The sequence below is a fragment of the Phalacrocorax carbo genome, chromosome 4 (genome assembly GCF_963921805.1).
Source record: "Phalacrocorax carbo chromosome 4, bPhaCar2.1, whole genome shotgun sequence".
Classification (NCBI taxonomy): domain Eukaryota; kingdom Metazoa; phylum Chordata; class Aves; order Suliformes; family Phalacrocoracidae; genus Phalacrocorax; species Phalacrocorax carbo.
In genome coordinates this window covers 46,630,334-46,647,851 of record NC_087516.1, presented here as the reverse complement: position 1 = coordinate 46,647,851, position 17,518 = coordinate 46,630,334, and the positions used below count along the sequence as shown (strand labels likewise).

The 17,518-nt window shown below is 41.8% G+C and overlaps 2 protein-coding genes and 1 long non-coding RNA gene across 4 annotated transcripts; 1 reads left to right on the top strand and 2 right to left on the bottom strand.

Annotated features, from left to right (window-relative positions):
* Nucleotides 1-3: 3 nt before the first annotated feature.
* PPID (peptidylprolyl isomerase D) lies at nt 4-16,051 on the bottom strand. Of its 2 annotated transcripts, none has more exons than XM_064449802.1 (10): nt 15,846-16,051; nt 13,654-13,794; nt 13,090-13,196; nt 8,515-8,703; nt 7,642-7,764; nt 5,924-6,030; nt 3,298-3,439; nt 911-997; nt 788-830; nt 4-235 (listed from the first exon to the last, which is right to left on the bottom strand). In XM_064449802.1, exons 1-10 carry the CDS (start codon nt 15,928-15,930, stop codon nt 144-146), a joined length of 1,116 nt encoding a protein of 371 aa, XP_064305872.1. In that variant the 5' UTR covers nt 15,931-16,051; the 3' UTR covers nt 4-143. The 2 variants fall into 2 exon arrangements, with proteins under 2 accessions (XP_064305872.1, XP_064305873.1); XM_064449803.1 differs by having other exon boundaries at nt 4-232; nt 15,846-16,031.
* LOC135313085 (uncharacterized) lies at nt 2,356-10,268 on the top strand. Its single transcript, XR_010372677.1, has 2 exons — nt 2,356-2,665; nt 7,943-10,268. It is a non-coding gene; the product is annotated as an uncharacterized LOC135313085 (long non-coding RNA).
* Nucleotides 13,801-15,821, bottom strand: LOC135313081 (uncharacterized). Its single transcript, XM_064449804.1, has 2 exons — nt 15,198-15,821; nt 13,801-15,161 (listed from the first exon to the last, which is right to left on the bottom strand). The coding sequence occupies exons 1-2, from the start codon at nt 15,515-15,517 to the stop codon at nt 14,792-14,794; spliced, it is 690 nt and encodes a 229-aa protein (XP_064305874.1). The 5' UTR covers nt 15,518-15,821; the 3' UTR covers nt 13,801-14,791.
* Nucleotides 16,052-17,518: the final 1,467 nt, after the last annotated feature.

The following is a 17,518-nucleotide window of genomic DNA, read 5'->3' as shown; positions in this document are numbered from 1 at the left end:
ACGTCACCTTTGAACAGTTTGTCTTTATTGTTAGATTGTTGAGTTGTAAACACTGAAAACTGCAGCACAGGGCAAATGAAAGAAGCAGCTCCCTTTAACCTTTTGTGTGAGTTAGTGCATAATTTGAACGTTAAGAAAAAAAATCAAGCAAACATTTTAGCATAAGCTGCCTTCTCTTTCTCCTTTTGGGCTTTTATCTTCTGTTTGATTCTGAGTGTTTCCGTCTGGATAGCTGCTTAAAAAGAAAATCCATGATACAGTTATAGTAATCTCTTTACATTATGGCTCACGTATCAAGACCAGGTTACACTGCTGCACATTAAATGCAGTTCTGTTATACAAAATAATATGGGTAATCTTCTGTGAGGTCAGATACTAGCAGCAAAAAAACCTTGTCCCTTACCTTGTTTCAGCTAGTGAGGTAACCAGGTAGAGGGGGGCGTAGCAAGCATAGTATTGGTGCCAACACAGAATTTATGAGCTAACAATCTTATCCAATTAGACCAGGATATTAGAAGTTAATAAGGCCCCTGTGAGAAAGGGAGATGGGCCAAGAGGTGTGCTGGTGGCCTACACAGGCAGGTTACTCAGCGCACCAGAAACATCACTGCTGTATAGTTTCTCCACCTCAGTGGGCTCCATGCTCAATCCATCTGCATTGAAGCTGTTCGAAGACAGCTTTTGGGGCACCGCACTGGTATGGGTTTCTCCTAAATACTACCCTGGCTACTTTGTTACATTCTTTAAAAAAAAAAACCAAAAGTATAAAGAAACAGCTTTGTTTTACCTTTGTCTTCAGGGGCTATTTCATGAGCTTTTTTAAGATCAGCCTTAAATAAGAGAGAAATATAAATTAATATTCTGATGAAATGTTTAGACTAAAAAAAAAATTAAATACTATGATCATTACCAATGCCTGATCGAGATCTTTTATTCCCTGCCATCCTTGAGCCCGTCTGTAGAGAGCTTTAGTATTTGCTGGATCTATTTTAAGAGCCTGTAAATTTAATAAAATTGTCACATTAGTATTTCATATACTTCACAGCCTCCCTTCTCTGCAAATGGCACAGTTCACACCAGCAGACAATCTTCCAAGTTGGTTAGAGGGTAAGCTGTCAAAACATTAACTGTGTACAAGGTAATGGTATAGTGTAGCATACTGAATAGCTAGCCAACCAGTTTTAATAGCACTGCACCAGAAGTGGTCTTCTGTGAAGAATGAGCATATATGAGGATGAAATGGAACCTGTATGTACGTACATACAGCTATACATATATGTGCTAAGGCAGAGGTGTTGCTGCAGTTTGAGTTATCCTAACCTCAGGTTTCATGGTACAACTCTATATCATAGCTCCTTCTTTCACACCGAAAAAATCTTCAAACAGCATCATAAAGGAGACATGCAGACTTCCCATAAAGCTTGCTCACTGTAGGCTGGAAAGATACATACATGCAGTCCACCTCATGCTTCAGGAACCTTTCCAAGATCCTGTCATTATGCCTTTTTTGAGCTGAATGTTTTCACTAATGTGCACGTGCCAGCTCTGATATGACAATATCAAAATGGGGAATACAGCAACTGGGCAAAGAGGTTGTTCCACTATTTGATTACTTACATATTTTGTCAAAGTACCTCAGTTAATTTGGCTAGCTAGGTGTTTTGTTTTCTTGCCTGTAATGATCACGGTCTTTTTTCTTCTTCCAGCTAGTTCTACAATGTCGTCTTTTTTTTTTTTTTTTAATTATTTTAAAGACTAGAATTTCTTAGTGATTAGAGGAAATCTCTTTGCATGAACGTGTGGCTTTACTGATTTCATTTATTAACTTTAATTCATTAATTAAGAATTATGGACATCAGCCAATGCATCCAAATTTTTTTTAAAAATCACTTGGCTGTTCATATAACAGAAGTATTACTCTGGGCCCTCATCCTGATCTCTCTGCTCTAAAGCCCAGAGCCTCTTCTGTGTCAAGAATTAGAAAATTAGGTGTCCGTATTGTGTACACATAGGTAGCATTCCTTGGTTTTAGCTCACCATTGTGCTTACAGTTACTTAAAGCAAGGTTGGTTTGAACAGGTTCAGCTTTTCATCATTGCTTATTTACACCAAATAATGCATGTATTACAGCTTGTTAATTTAAAAAGCTTTTGGCCTTAGGAAATCATAAAAGTACATAGTTTCTTTTTAACAATTACCGTGAACTCTGCTAGTTAATCTTAGGAAACTGGTGTTCTGATGAAAACACTGATGCACTGTTTCACACTTGTGATGAGGCGTAAGCTAAATACATTACAGAACTCTATTACAGCTATGGAGTAGCCTTTAACAATTCTGTAATCTTATGAAAAGGAAGTTGGGGGTTTTTTTTCCCCCTCAATGGCAAGTATTACGATTGATAATATGGTTAATGCTGTTTCAATTTTTACCATTCTCTAGATGATAGCTACCATATCACACAATTTTCGTGGGGCTTTTTTTTCTTTCCCCACCCCCCATTTGTCCATTCTGAAGAAAGGTTTATGAAAGTTTTCCATGTGGTACTGCCATCAGCAGGCTAGAAAGCAAGCCAGCTCTCTAAAGATGCCTCACACACAGACGAGCCAAGACTCCTGCTTTCAGCATGAAGCCCTAGGAGACACTGCTCAGGATCCTCTGATAACAGGTAAGTGCATTCTTTACTTTGTTTCCTTCAAAATTTCAGAGTTTTACTGAATTATTTGAAGTTTCCTCAAATATACTAAATTTTGTTGGTATTTCACTGTTCTTTTTTAATGTTAATTCTATCATTTTTCAGTATTGCCATATTTATTGTTTCCTTCCTTCCTATTCAGTGGTTTCATTTCACCACTAAGCCTACCTGAAAGGGCTTCAGTTAGAAAAGTCACTTCAATTAATAAAATACAAGACCATCAAATCTAAAAGCAAGTAAACCGTTTTGCTCATACTAGTCTTCCAGACAAAAGTATTCCTTTTTCACTGAAGACAATTTATCTCTTTGTAATACAAAAATTAGCTCTACTTTTAGGAAACAAAACTGACTATGACAGCACGTTTTTTTTTTTTCTGGCAGTAAGCAACAGCCCTCTTTTGTTTGTTTCTAATGGGTCATTTAAATTTCAAAATATTTTTAAAAAAGCCAGATACTGGAAAGTTAGTAATAACTTCACAATCAGCTTTTGACTTTGTGTACTTCAAATCATAAGCTTGTCAGAAGACTCTTAAAGCTTTGTAGTTTCAGTCTCCATTTTCTACGTTAGGACCGTTGTTAGTCTAAATACTAAACATGAAATTTACCTCTGAACAACTTTCAATGGCTCCCTGCCAATCCGACAGTTTTAGTTTACAAGCACCAATGTTTAAAACACAGGTCAAAGCAACAGTCTTTAACTTTGGTTTGTCTGCCTCCTCTGCCACTGTTTCAGAAGCTTCTACATACCTGCAGAAAAACAGATTTGCAAAGAACATGCATTAGTGTTGCAACTTCCATTTTGTTCTGCCCTTAGCTATCTTTCCACAGATATGTGCAAACTGGCCTATCCAAACTGGTATTTTTAAATCAGTTTCAATTCCACTAGTACAAATATTTATTAAACTAAATAAGACCTACCCTGACAAAACAGATTAACTCACTGGTCAATGTTTTCCTGTAACTCCTCATCCTCCACTGTACTAACAAACAGCATTCTTTTCCTTAGACAGGCGCACTAGCCTAGATGGCATGAAACCATTAGAATTTATCTCGATGGCTGTCCATTCTCATAAAACATGTTGCTCATCGGTGGCAAAAAGTCAACAACACCAGAGCACCTTCCACGTTCGTGGGAAGCTTCATCTCTTCTTCGGCTCCCTCAGTAATATTTTAATTAGTTTAGGCATTTACAGCTAACATCTGCAGCTGACTTTACTTTGTACAGGAGGGTGGTTTATGAGCACTAGTAACTCCACCTTCTTCCCACTGTGTTCCTTCATGACTTTTTCCTGAACTTCAGAACTGACACTGGCTCAGGATCGAGCCACGTCATTTACTGCATCTCTGTTTCACAGGCAAACTGTATCTCGCTCTTCTTAATTTACAACGTGCTAATGCTGTCAGTTTTTCATTTCAAGTGGCAAAGGTCTGTTGTGGATATAAAAGTTCTAACTCTTTTAGTGGCCTACTTGATAGAACTTCTGTGGTTGTTATTTAAAAAACAAAAATCATGTGTTTGCATACATTCACATGATTAATGCAGTCTTTGCAGATCAGCGCCTATGTAAGGTCAATTTTTGCATGCCCTGTCTTTTGAGTGTTGCATGCTTTGTATACAGCTTTGGACCACAGAAAGAAGCAATACTTAAAAAGTAAATCAGGCACAGTCCCAGTGATTTTTCCCCTTGCTGGGAATCATGCAAAAGACAAGAACCAGAAGAGAAAGAAAAGGGTGAAAAGCTAAGGAGAGCTATAATATAAAACTGTGGTATGTTCAAAACAAACAGAATACACCTATAATATTTATAAATCATACCAAAACATAAGAGTTCAACAATTCTGGAAGTAAAATTAGAGCTTGCAAGTGAAAGAAATCAGTAAAATGAATATCAAGGGAGACAACAGGAAGTAGTAAATTTTTTGACAAGAAAGTCCCGATTCTTACATATAGAATAAATTTTTAAAAATGGTTAAGCAGCAATGAGAAAAGAAAAAGAACAGAAGGTTATAATCATTACTGTTGGTAAAAATGAAAAAACCCAACAGGGCCAGGTGGTTTGCTAGGTGAGCTGTACGTACGACATGGGAGATGGTAAAAGCTATTCTATTCCTATCAGCTCTGGCAAAGTGCCAGCTGAAGTACACCATCCTACAGAAAGCATTAGATTTTAAGATACAACAACAGGGCATGTCCAAAAAAGTATGGCCTATAAAGAAGGACTGGAATGATCAGATTTGTTTCGTCTAGAAAAGTTACTAGCCTTTCCATCCACAAGGACAAATAAGCACAAATAGAAGCTGTCCACTCAAACTGGAAGAGCCTTCGCTGGGTGTGCTTAAAAGTGAGCAAGGCAACTAATTCTAAGGGACAGCATAGTTATACTTAATATTTATCTGAGAATGGGGGGAGGAAATGGACAGATGCAACACAAAGTTCATTAAAGATCCATTCCAGCCATTTTTCTGTATGATTTCTAGAAGGTTTACATAGAAATCCTATTTACATTGGGGTTTCTGTTGGTCTATGATGGGCTCTTTGAGGGCCTTAATTCTTCTTCTTTCATTACTGTTATTAGTAGTTAACCAGTGATCATTAAGAAGGTAGGGATAAAGGTCAGTATAACTTTAAAAAAAAGCACAACCATTTTTAGAAGCTCATGTACATATAGCAGAAAGCATGAAAAGAATAAAGGAGCAGTATGGAAACAAAAGCAGGAAGACCATGATTTTGAAGGCAAGTCTGAATTATACATGGAGTGAGGATGATGGTATGGAGCCTCAGAAAAAATAATAATGAATTAATAAGGTTTACATTTGGGAGTACTCTCTCTTGAACTTATCAGTTTCCTAAACCTGCTGTTTTTTAGGAATCAGAGAAAAAGCATTCCCTCCTATCCTGTCCATTAACCACCCTGTGTATTCTACTGTGCTTATCTTCCCAGTTATGCACCGGCACAGTGAGAGTATTAAAAAAGGAGCATTTAGTCCATTCTAAACAACACTTCCTGTCTATAGCTCTTACCTAGCAATCAGTAGATGACCTACTTTATTAAGTAGCTAAAACTCATCCAGATGTTTTCCAGATTGAGAAGGCTCTTTTTTTAAAAAAAAAAAAGAAAAAAAAAATAAAAGAGCACAGCAACAGGCACTTTTTAAATGCACATGTCATTGCTTGATAGCAGTATTAATTTGGGTTACAAGGACTACCTGATTGAAGGACGATAGCCTTACCGTAAGCTTTTACTATACTTTTTAGCTGCCACTGCCCAATTTTGCGATTTGAAGAAAGTATTTCCTATATTCTTTATGTCTTCTGCTATGGCCACAATCTTGTCAACCTAATAAAATAGATGGAAAATATGAAGTATGAATGTACTTATGAAAGAAGTCTTAAATTACTTGATGTTTAACAGTAGGATCCCATGTCCATCCTCTTTCAAAGATTATTATAAAATCTCAGAATAAAAATATCCCAATTTTAGACATACACTAGCTTCAGACCACTCCTATAATATTATCTATTTTATGTAACACAATAGTCTGAAAGATTAAATTCCTAATGGGTTTTCTACAGTATAAAGAGTGAGAAAATACCAGAGACAACATAGCAGTTCAACTCCTTCCCCTAAATGCTGCTACCCACACAGAGCTATATATAAAGGTGTTGATTGTTATTCATAGAAAAGAAGACTTGTTAACAATCAAAGTATTCAACCAAGACTGCCTTATTCCCGACAAAATTCTGTCTTCTGCTTCTCAAAACTGTGTTAGTCACCTGAACTCTGCACACTCTCAAACTAGAAGTCATACCAACACAATTCTCCCTCTCTCAAAACACTTAAAACATTATGGAAGGAGAAAAAGAACAACTGACCGTCTTTATCAAAGCCATCATTTCTATTTCCAGAATGGCATACATTTGAAGTGCTAAGTTACCTTTCCAGTGGCAATAAACAGTTTATAATTACTGCTGCCTATACCACAGTTGTCTTAAGCTCTGTCAAACGTATATATTGCCATTTGTAACACTATCAGTCTGCACTTCTACCCTACTAGAATTAATGACCTTGATAAACACTGATCACAGCATGAGACCATGTCACCATGGTTTCTGTAGTTAGTTTATACGAACAAGATTAAAGTTAAAGGAGGCAGGCACCTGCCAACTTCAGTTCAGAACCACAGCAAATGCTATCCAAAAACATTTTCACAGGTTGAAGTGCTGCTCAATAGCCAGATACAAGGACTTTCTCATTTCTAGTGCTAATGTTTTCCTACTATTCTGATTCTGTATTTGGAATCTACACATGCAGCTCCCTTTTTTCCCCCCACTCACAAAACACTGTTTGATTTACACAGTTTGTCTATTTAATGATAAAGTAAAAATCTGCAGAAGAGCTGCTTTCACCAGTCTGCTCCCAAACTCTCAACAGCCAGGTCTTCCTTCAGTTTGAACAACTTGAAGAGCAAACAACTACTGGGAATTGAGAACAACTAGCTCTGATGCAGTAAAAATCTTTTTAAAAGGTTGATCTTTTATTATTTCTAGTAAGTGAGACAAAATCTTTTCACGGGTGGATATTTAAAAAGTTGCACAGAAAAGGTGTTAAGTTAGTCATCTGCAGGATGGAGTTCTAGTAATAGCAATTTGTCACTACAGCACAAACAAAAGTAAAAAGAAACGAAGATCAGACAAAAATTAAGTGTAATTAAGTAATTGTGTTTATAGTTACTGGGGAAAAAATCAGCTGAAAATTAGCACTGAAAAAAAGATATAGCAATACCCTCCCACAGCATTCTCTTTCCTAAAATTGAATTTCACTATTCAGTCAGGACCCTGATTGCTTCTTAAGAAAAAAGGCTTAGAGAACATCATCACAGACACCATATAACTCAGATTACCTACAACTCTTGCACTGTGTGAAATACCTTAAAAGAAAAATACGTACATCTTTTAAGTCTATATCTGAATCTTCAGGAAAATCTGGATGAGCATCTCCAGATCCGTCCTGGAGAACAATTCCCCAGTCATCTCCTTCCTTCAGCTCTCCACATTCTGCAATGACGCACAACTGAAAAAATACAGTGTAAATAGCAGTACTGCTTATTGAGACAACGTCCCCCAAAAACTCACTTCTGAGAGCTCTTTGAAATTCAGTAAAAATGCTTTTTCATCTGTTCTTTGGGTGCACTGATTTCAGAAACCCATCACATCATTAGCCTATCCTCATCAAAATGCTTTTATCACAGAAAGCGTTGCCTTCAGAGGAGCTGCTCTGCAAGAACACCATACCCACGCTCCACAGAGAGGCTAGAAGAGGAACTGGCAGCAAGCTGAGCTGTGGCAAAACGAGACATAGAAGTTCTACCACATTAGAGAAGACGGTTCTTCCTCAAACTGTCGAGTCTTAAAGTTGCAGAGGTATTAATTTTTCAAACAACCACAAACTGACGTGACCTACACACTGACTGCTTTTCCAGAAATACATCGACTTCTGACATAAAATTCGCAAGAATTACGTATCACTTAGGTAGGGTTGTGAATTCTACCTTTTAATTTCATCACCCATCCTACACTTCTAGTTGTGCATTTCACCTTCACCTTGATAAAGGCATCCACCCTCGCATCTGTGTTGAACAATAAATGAATTGTTTGTGCAGGAGAAATTCACAGCAAAAGAACAAAAGCCTCCTAACAAGGACAGTGAAGTGGAAATGAACACTTAGTAAAAATAACCGGCTAACAGTTAATAGGTCTAAACATTACACCAAGCACTTAGAAGAAATTAATATACGTCATATAATGGAAGGATTTTGCTTACCTTAGCAGGACTTTCTCCTTTCACTTCAACATTTTCTAATAGTTTAACTACACCCATTCCTTTGATGACTTGGCCAAACACCACATGCTTCCCGTCCAGGTGAGAAGTAGGCACCGTTGTAATGAAGAACTGAGAGCCATTAGTACCAGGTCCTGCATTTGCCATGCTCAGCAGCCCTGGTTTATCATGCTGCATTAGGGGAAAAAAAAATCACAACATATGACAGAACAGTTATTAAATCATAAATAAGATTCTGTAAGGCTATTAATATATATATAGTAAGGACAGCCGTAATGACAACTTGGTAAACCAGACAGACTAATTCCACCTATCCTAACTGAAGAGGGCAAATTGCCCAGCTCTGCAACTTTACTTGCCACCCAGCAGGCTCGCAAGCAGAGCCGTGCGTGTGACTTCTGTTTGCTTCTTGCACACTCAACCCTCTGCACAGCTGCTGAGTTTAGAGATCACCTGAGAGACACATGAAGTTCCTCACCAGGTTATTCAAGGCCACTATCCTCAAGAAACAAAGCAAAACACCTCTTAAAGCAACTTTAATGTTACACTGACAAGAGAGGTATGTAGTACATGTACTGTTAATTTTGTAAAGGTTACTCTTTCATAGTATGTTGTAGAACTGTGGGTTATAGGGACTGTGGTCTTTATTATTTAGAGGTTGGTGGGATTTTTTAAATTCCTTTACTTCTTATTCTGTTGGGATTTTTAACCATCTAATTACTTTGGCTTATGCTACCGGGCCACAAACTAACAAAAAATTTCATTAAACAGCCCAACATGAGAAAATATTGTTTATCTTATTTCCCATAAGTACTTTTTCCTTCTTTGAAATAAGAATTATTTTGCTTCACCATGCAGATTATTTCATTTTCACTCGTACTGCGAGAATGTATTTTTCATACGTGTTGTGAATGTCTCGTCGTTAAACTGGCATGACACAGTCATTAAGATATTATTCTCCCCAAGTTGATCTGGTTATTAAGTGCAAGAAACTTTTGTTTAACCTAAGTCAGTATGTTACACCAAGAGCCTGGTACATGACTGAAGCATGCAAGCTGTGGTATTCCTAAGAAACTTGATACTGTGGGGAGGAAAGGAGGACAAAAAAAAAGTGACAGGGGATGGAAGCAGAAATTGCTGTGAAGTAGACCTCAGAGCTCAACGGGAGGTTGATTAGTTTGAGACAGTGGTCTGAGAGGGCTGTACTTAAGCACCTGGTTTGTCCCTACCACTTTGAAGACCTGTATTTTTTGAAAACTGCTTTCCCACACAGTGTTCTTATGTCCACGGTGGTAGGGAGAACTCCTTGCCCAAGGTGTTCATCCGGTCAAATGGCACAATGAGTCTGAATCTTTCAAGCAGGATTTGGCTTGGGAACTCTGGGAAAAGGTTGTACAGCTGAGAGCTAGAACTGAACTCAGCCAACAGAAAGTGACTGGAATAATCTTGGCTCTGTCTCTTGTCTTGAAACTCATCCTGGGAATCAGAGGTGGCAAATGGCACAGAGGAAGCTTGTGTTCCACAGCAAGAGAAGGCATCTGGTAGCAAGCCTGCAAGAATGCAGCCTCCAAAACAAACATCTGCATCGTATTGCTGGCAAACAAGTAAATCGGATTCCCCATAGGAGATTACTGCAAATATGATTTGAGGCGGGTCACTGATTCACTGTCCAAGAGGCAGAACAAGACCTGTAAATCTTACTTTTTTTTTTTTTCTCTCAATTACAACTAATGCTAGACAGCAATGGTTTGTAAACAAAGAGCCAATAACGAAGCTTTTGTGTTGCCTTACATCTGCAGGTTTACCTTTTATCTGTAAAGATTTGGAGGACAAGCTGGAAAATTACAGACACCAGTCTGTTGGCTCTGATTTTCACACTTACATGCAACCCCACTTCGTCTGGGACCAAGTCTCAACATCAGTCCCATGATGAGAGTCCCTGTTTATAAAGAAAACTGCTGTCACTCATGCATTTTCTTACCCTGAGTGTTTTGAAAGACACTGCAGATAGATGAGTGTCTTTCCCGTGATGGTTTCTGCTTGTCATTTTGTAAGCTTACAAAGCAAGTAAAAAAGTCTGGACAAAATCAGATTCTCTGTCAGATTCAAGGCTTGCAAAACCATGCCATGGTAACAACACTGCCTGAGGACTGTGTAAGTTGGGTGTTCCACAACGGCACAGCCATTAGCTGGAGATGTGACTCCAAAAAAAAGCCTAGTGGGACTGATCTGACATGGTAAGCTCACTACTGACAAAGTCTTGCGTTTTATTGCAATTTACAGGAAACCATGCAAACAACACAAGAACAAACAGGTAGCTCCAGCGTCCTCAAGTGTCAACAAAAACAACTTGTTGCCTGAGACAGTGGTTTGAGGACACTTTGCAGGACTGCTAGATTTAAGTGCAAGATCCAGTGAATTTCTACATAGTAGAGGCATTTTAACTCTCGCTAAAATCCTAACATACTTGGCCAACAGATGATTGGAATTGAGCTCCCAGACTCTGTACAAGATCCAGGCGAGTTCCTCCAACTCATCCCTGGCACACTGACAACTTTTGTTATAGTTGAGCAGAGAAGTACAGAAATGGGGATCATCTGCATTCCATTCATAATTACCTCCAGATCTCACTTGACAGTATAACAAAAAAAGTAACAATGACAGTCTCCTCCAGGGAGCTAGAGATCCTGCGACAAGGGCCAATGCAGAGGAGTAACTTCAAGCAGCAGTGCTATGGGCACCACCATAGCAAGTGTCAGACCTCAGAGAACACCTCTCACAACTGTCATTAACTCTACAATGAATGCTGGAGCTACATTTCCAGCTATTGCTCCAAAGTTGCTCATGGACTCTGATGCCTGATTAGGGGAGGACTGCCATATGTTCTTTTCTAAAACAGTGTTTGGAGGCAAGCAACAACTGCAGTCAGGGCTTTGTTTTAACCACGGGACAATGATGTCTGTAAATTTTTTAGTCAGTGTTGCTGAGGAGCCATTCATATACTACCACGTAATAACATGATATGAAAATGGTTAATATCAGTGCTGAGAATTGTTACACCTAGAGCAGCGGGTGTCCTGGCTGTTGTAAGGGGTGCTTGCAGAACATGTTATTTTTGTTGCTTCCCACCCAGGTTCAAGACGTGTTACTGATAGTTCAAGCACAGGGGATTTTTTCCAGCCACGCAGCCCTGTAGGTACAGCTGAGAACACCGATGAGTACTCAAAACAATTATTATGATTGCCACTTTTCTCCAGAACAGCTAAGTCCGCTAGCCAAAAAACATAAGTCTCAGTGTACAGGTAATACTTAAATTGTAGGCTTAAGGTACACAGACCTCCTGTACATTACAGTGAAAAGCAGCCTTCTTCCCTTCCTGGAATACCATTTTTTAAAGAAAGGTAGAACTAAAATGCTTAAAAAAAGATTTAAAAACACAGAAGGACAAACATTGCTTCTTCAAAAGCAGAAAAAAGAAGTCAATCATATGTCAAAAGACAGGCCCTGGAGGCATCAACTGCGTTTGACTTTGATGACAAAGAGAAGCCTGAACAATGGTAATGGACATTTTGACGGTTATGCCTTTGCAAAAGAAAGACGACAGGACACAGGACACATCCTGAGAAAACTGTTGTTCAAAAACTGTACATGTTAAGTTGTGTGTGTGAAGCACGTGCACCTGCAGTCAACCAGGTGTTGATTTCAAAGACAAAGACAGTTTTAGAACTTCCTACTCTCGCAGCACAGCTCCCTCCTCTCTTGCTGCAGCTGGGCTGACAAAACTGCTTGTGGGACTGCACTAATGGTTGCTGGTAATTAAATAGTGAGCTCCGACACAGGAGTGGGAATAACTAATGGGAGGGGTAGGAATTTCTGCCATCAAAGCCAGCATCTCTTAAAATGACATTCTCAAATTGAGACCTTTGCATATGCAAAAACTTGCTTTCTTCAGAGCACATTTTTCCAATATTTCGGGGGAAAAAAAAAAGCCATTTACAAGCAGCCTTTGTCTTCTCATATCATTGAAAATAACTGTAGTGGAGAAAACGCTTTCTTTTAAATTTTCCTTTGGACTAATCCTGCAATCTACCATGCGTTCTCCACTTTTTAAATAAGAAAGGTATTTCTCACATCTAATCTTACAAATGTTATTAGTATATGAAAAAAAGCATAAAATCCATGTAATGCTAACACACTGCATATGCTCCAGAGTGACAAAATTTGCCACTCTTCTAAAATAATATCCCTGCTTCAATGAGAACTAAAATATTGTTTCAAATTAATTTCTGATGGTGCAATTAAAAAGCAAACGTAAACTATGGTTGTCTTTGTCTTAATGAGGTTGACCTAATTTTGTATGTATTCATACGTGTATTTGTGGTGTATTCAACAAAGACTTTAAGGACAAACTAGTCTGGGGCTTTTTTGCTGCATTCTTTCCACTGCTTAAAAATATGTTACCCTTGGACTAAAGAGCGCTAATTCTGAACCTGAAGAAAACCAAAAAATCACTGAAACTTCAAAAACTGAATACAATTACTATTTTCAATACAGCACCTTATAATGGAAGTTTTCATCTTCAAATTTTTCACCATATATACTTTCTCCACCTGTGCCATTTTGGTTTGAGAAATCTCCACCCTGGATCATGAATTCCTTAATAACTGTAAAAGAAAATAATTATTAAATACAGCAGCGAGGCAGGAGAAGCACGAAGAAAAACAATTCAGAGATGAAGAGCAGTCCCTGCCACCAGCACCTGCACCTAAATAAGTCTGAAAACTACCGTTTATTTATCAAGCCTCCCCTACGTACTCCTTTTCAGTTAAGTAGACATCACTTGATATTTCATCCTTTACTTGAAATCCACGTCAACCTATTCACAACTCATAGTAAACTAGTTTTACTATTCCTAACTTACTAGTAAATTTATAGTTTACTATTGTCAATGCATGGTAAAAACATCAAAACTTTTAACTTTTGATCAGAAGTCAAAAACTTACTTTCAGTCAAGTTATTTCTTAAACAAGTGCTCCAAAATGTTATTTAACATTATTTCAAATACTGATAATGGAGGACTTCTGTTACCAACAGGAAAAGAGAGCGTTCCATAGGACTTACTTCTGTGGAAAGGACATCCTTTATAATGGAGAGGTTTTCCAGTAGTAGGCCCTGTTCCTTTCTCTCCTGTACATAACGCACGGAAATTTTCAGCAGTTTTAGGTACCACGTCAGCAAATAATTCAAAGACAATGCGTCCAACTGAAATGACAAAGAGAGAAGGAGACATATTTTTAAGACCTGTCCTTGGCATGGTGATGTGTTGAGCACTACAAGGCAAAGGAAATTAATGTTTCAGACTTGCTTGTCTTCATTTAGATTACTATCAAATTTACATTTTGGGGTTGCTCCATGGCAATCGCCGGCAGAGTTACATTAGGTTTTTAGCAAGGTTACTGCCAACAATGAATTACACTATCAAAAATAACTCAGGGGGAATAAAGACACATTCTGCCAAAAACTACCAAAAATGCCAAACACTTTTTCTGCCAAAAAACTGTCTGTGGGAAATCACACACACATATATCAAACCAAATTATGTATTTTAACATGCGTGCCTATTTTATGTCTACTTTAACATCCATATGTAGCTTGTGCAATCAAAAATAGACCCAATTTTTAAAAAGGCAGTTTTGTGGAGACTTTTCTTTGATCAAAAAGCTCATGCCAAACATGTACAGCAACCTTACTCCTCATTCTCTTAAACCCCGATTTTACTAAGACACAGAAACAAACGTGTATGAATAATGGCTATTTACAGTTAGACGCTAGAAGCAAACGTTAAATCCAAAAATGTACACGTTTTAACTAAAGGAAGTGAAACTTGAGTAGCTAACAGATCCTGTAATAGTCGATAAATGAACTCTGTGTCAAATTCTCATCTTTTCACAAACTGGCTTCTCAGAGAGCTATTTCTCACTCCTAGCAGCCGCCATCAGTTGATGCTCCTGTTTTCTCATCAGCCTCACAGTCAATTAGTTAACATCACTTCACCCTACCGGAAGCTAAATGTAAATATATTAATTCTAATTAATACAGGAATGAAAACAAATTAGACAACTGAAAGTCAATAAAAGGCAAATCATCTTACAGACTTTCTTTTATTCTTTTGAGTAGCAGAATGAATAAATGAAAGGCAATATCCTGGCAAAAAGGCAGCATCTGTCTTCACCCATGCAGATTCTGAAAACCTACGCTTTCAAATATTACCCCAGCTTCCAAGTCCTTGTTTCCTTATTTCCATTTTGACCGCTTGCCCAGATTTTTGAACGACCTCTGGCAACACCAGCCATGCCAAGAGAACGACCGGGACCGCCGCTTTGCCTGAGCTTTTACCTCCACAGCCCGCTGCCGCCCGCCAGGCAAGGCCTGCCACGCTGTGCCACGCCCCCACGGCAAGGTGGGTGCCCATGGTGTGGCGGGTCCCCATGGCACGCCCCCACGGCAAGGTGGGTGCCCATGGTGTGGCGGGTCCCCATGGCACGCCCCCACGGCAAGGTGGGTGCCCATGGTGTGGCGGGTCCCCATGGCACGTCCCCACGGCAAGGTGGGTGCCCATGGTGTGGCGGGTCCCCACGGCCCGGCGGGTCCCCGCGGCCCGGCAGGCGGCAGGAGCCGCGGCCTTTCGAGCGGGTCCCTCCGATCGAGGCCGAGCTCGGCACGCGGACAGCACGTGGAAGAGCGTGCGCGGGCGCCGCCGCCGCCGGTACGCCGGGGACCTGTACAGTGCGGGGCACTGGGCCACGCTGCCACGCTTGGGAGGGCGAGGCTGTGCGGGAACGTGCCGCCGGGGGTGACTGGTGGCAGCGTGTTGTACCTGCTCCCCCGCATCGCCCAGGCGTATCCCCTCAGCGGGGAAGCCGCGGGGAATGGGGTGCCTGTGCAGCCATCTTGCCGTTCCCTCCAAGCCCCGCAGCCTGTTCATCCTGGCGCGGAAACCCCCGCGGGAGCGCGCAGGGCCCCGCGAAGAGGCCCCCTCCCGCCCCACGGGAGCCCCGTTCGCGGCAGGGCCGCGTTCCTCCTCATCCTCCCGCGCCCACAGGAGCCCAGCGCTCCGTCCCCGTCCGGAACGTTCCACCCCGCGGCCCGGGCCGGCCACGAGCCGCTCCCGCCCGCTCCCCGCCGTCCGCCCCGGCCCGGCCCGGGCCCCGCGCGTTCCGCACCGGGGCGCCTCGGCCCCCCTGGCCCCGGCGCCACCGCGGGGGCCTCGCCCGGGTCCCCGCCGCGCCGTCCCCTTCCCGCCCCCTCCCCACCTCGCTCGCCCCCGATGTCCACATCGAAGAAGGCGCGGGGGTTGCAGGGCTTGCTGGGCCGGGCGAGTGGGGACGGGTGCGACATGTCGCAGCTGCCCGCCGCCGCGCTGGCTCCGCCTGCTCGGCCGCCTGCCGTTCCGGCCGCCGCAGGGTCGGGGCCGCTCCCCGCTCCGCCCACCGCCGGGGCCGGGAGGGCGGGCTGGCGGGCGGCGGAGTCGGCCGCGGCCGCCGAGTGGAAAGGAGCCAGCCGCCGAGTTGATGGCGGCGGGTGTCCTGCGGGGGCCGCCCGGTGCCCGTGGCGGCGGCGGCGGCGGCGGGAGGGAGGCCGGGCTGGCGGGGCGCGGCGGAGCCAGGGTCCCGCGGATGGCCGCAGCACGGGCCTGCCTGCGCCTCCTGCCTCTGAGCGGCCTCGGGTGACTTGGAGATAAGCTGCAAGGCAAATGCGTTTCTTTCTCGAGGATATATCTGTGTGTGCACGGAAGGCCTGGAAAGCCGGGTGCGGGGAGGGATTTTTTTATTCTGCCTCAGTTTATGTTTTATGAGAGAAGTGCAGGCTTTGTGAAAAGCCGTGACCCAAAAAAAACATGGGCAAATCGTGACCATCAGCACATAAATGTTTAGAAACGCTGAATAACTGCCGTCTTCTTAAGGTCTGAAAGCAAAATGGGTTTCTTCCCAGTGAATATACCGTATGAATGTCACGGTAAATACTCCGAGGCAAACAATCTCTTTCAGCTACTTGTGTTGACCAAGGGATGTGAAAACCATCAACAAACTTTGTTGGGGCTCCTCAAGACACGGGATTCCCAAGCAGATGAAGGGTCAACACACATACCCCATGCTCGCTGCCATCGTGAAGGTGAGGTGTGCGTTGAGGCAAAAGCAGAGGGGGCAGAAAGAGTGCTGGGCTCCAACTCTTGTGAACTTAACAGTCCTTCTGAGAACGCTGCTGATCAAAATGAACCTCTCTATTCCCTGGACTTCTCTAATCCACCCCGGAAACCACTACATTCATTCTTTGATTCATTATATCCTCCAAAGGCTTTCTCTTCTAATTCATCTCATCTTTATGTGTTTGGACTTGCCCTTCATCAAGCTGGTTTTCATCTCTCTCTCAGTATGTTCTCAATATTAGATGTGTCAGAGGGCAGTTGTAATTCCCAGATAGAAATAAAAGATAAAGTAGCATTGATACTAATAACACTGCAGTCCATGTACTGCATCGTGATCATTCCCACAGCCTCTGTGCAGATGTTGGCTAGAAAAGGTGGTCAGCACCAAGTGCTGTTGCATATTGCATCTGGGAACCCTTAACAGAAGGAAAAGCCATCTGCTACCATCTGGCAACGCTTAGTGGTTCCACTTAGTCAGGGGAACCACACTAAGGCATTTCTCCCTCTGCGCCAGGTCAGGCAGCTGTGTCAGGGATTTCGCATGCTCCACAGTGTCAAAGGCCACCAGAGCTCTGAGTCATCTGTAAGTCACCAGGCATCTGGCCGTGGTCACTGGCTGGGATATTTTTATCATTACGCTTAGCATAGGTGAGGTGCAGTGGCATAGGAGAAGCGATCTCAGTGAGGCAGTTGTTAGCCAGTCTGGAGTACAGTCTGGAAGAGATTTCTTAAGCAGACACCAGAGTAAAGTGCATTTTGTTGGTGTGTGTCCCCCACAAG

Bases quoted from the DNA above. Each gene is read 5' to 3' on its own strand.
- LOC135313081 (XM_064449804.1), bottom strand. From the start codon at position 15,517: ATGAACAGGCTGCGGGGCTTGGAGGGAACGGCAAGATGGCTGCACAGG. The intron at 15,162-15,197 runs CTGCCGGGCCGC...GGCCGTGGGGAC, and splicing joins AAGGCCGCGGCTCCTGCCGC to CCGCCACACCATGGGCACCC.
- PPID (XM_064449802.1), bottom strand. From the start codon at position 15,930: ATGTCGCACCCGTCCCCACTCGCCCGGCCCAGCAAGCCCTGCAACCCC. The intron at 13,197-13,653 runs GTAAGTCCTATG...TTTCTTTTACAG, and splicing joins AGGATGTCCTTTCCACAGAA to TTATTAAGGAATTCATGATC. The intron at 7,765-8,514 runs GTAAGCAAAATC...GTATTTTTTCAG, and splicing joins AAGGAGAAAGTCCTGCTAAG to TTGTGCGTCATTGCAGAATG.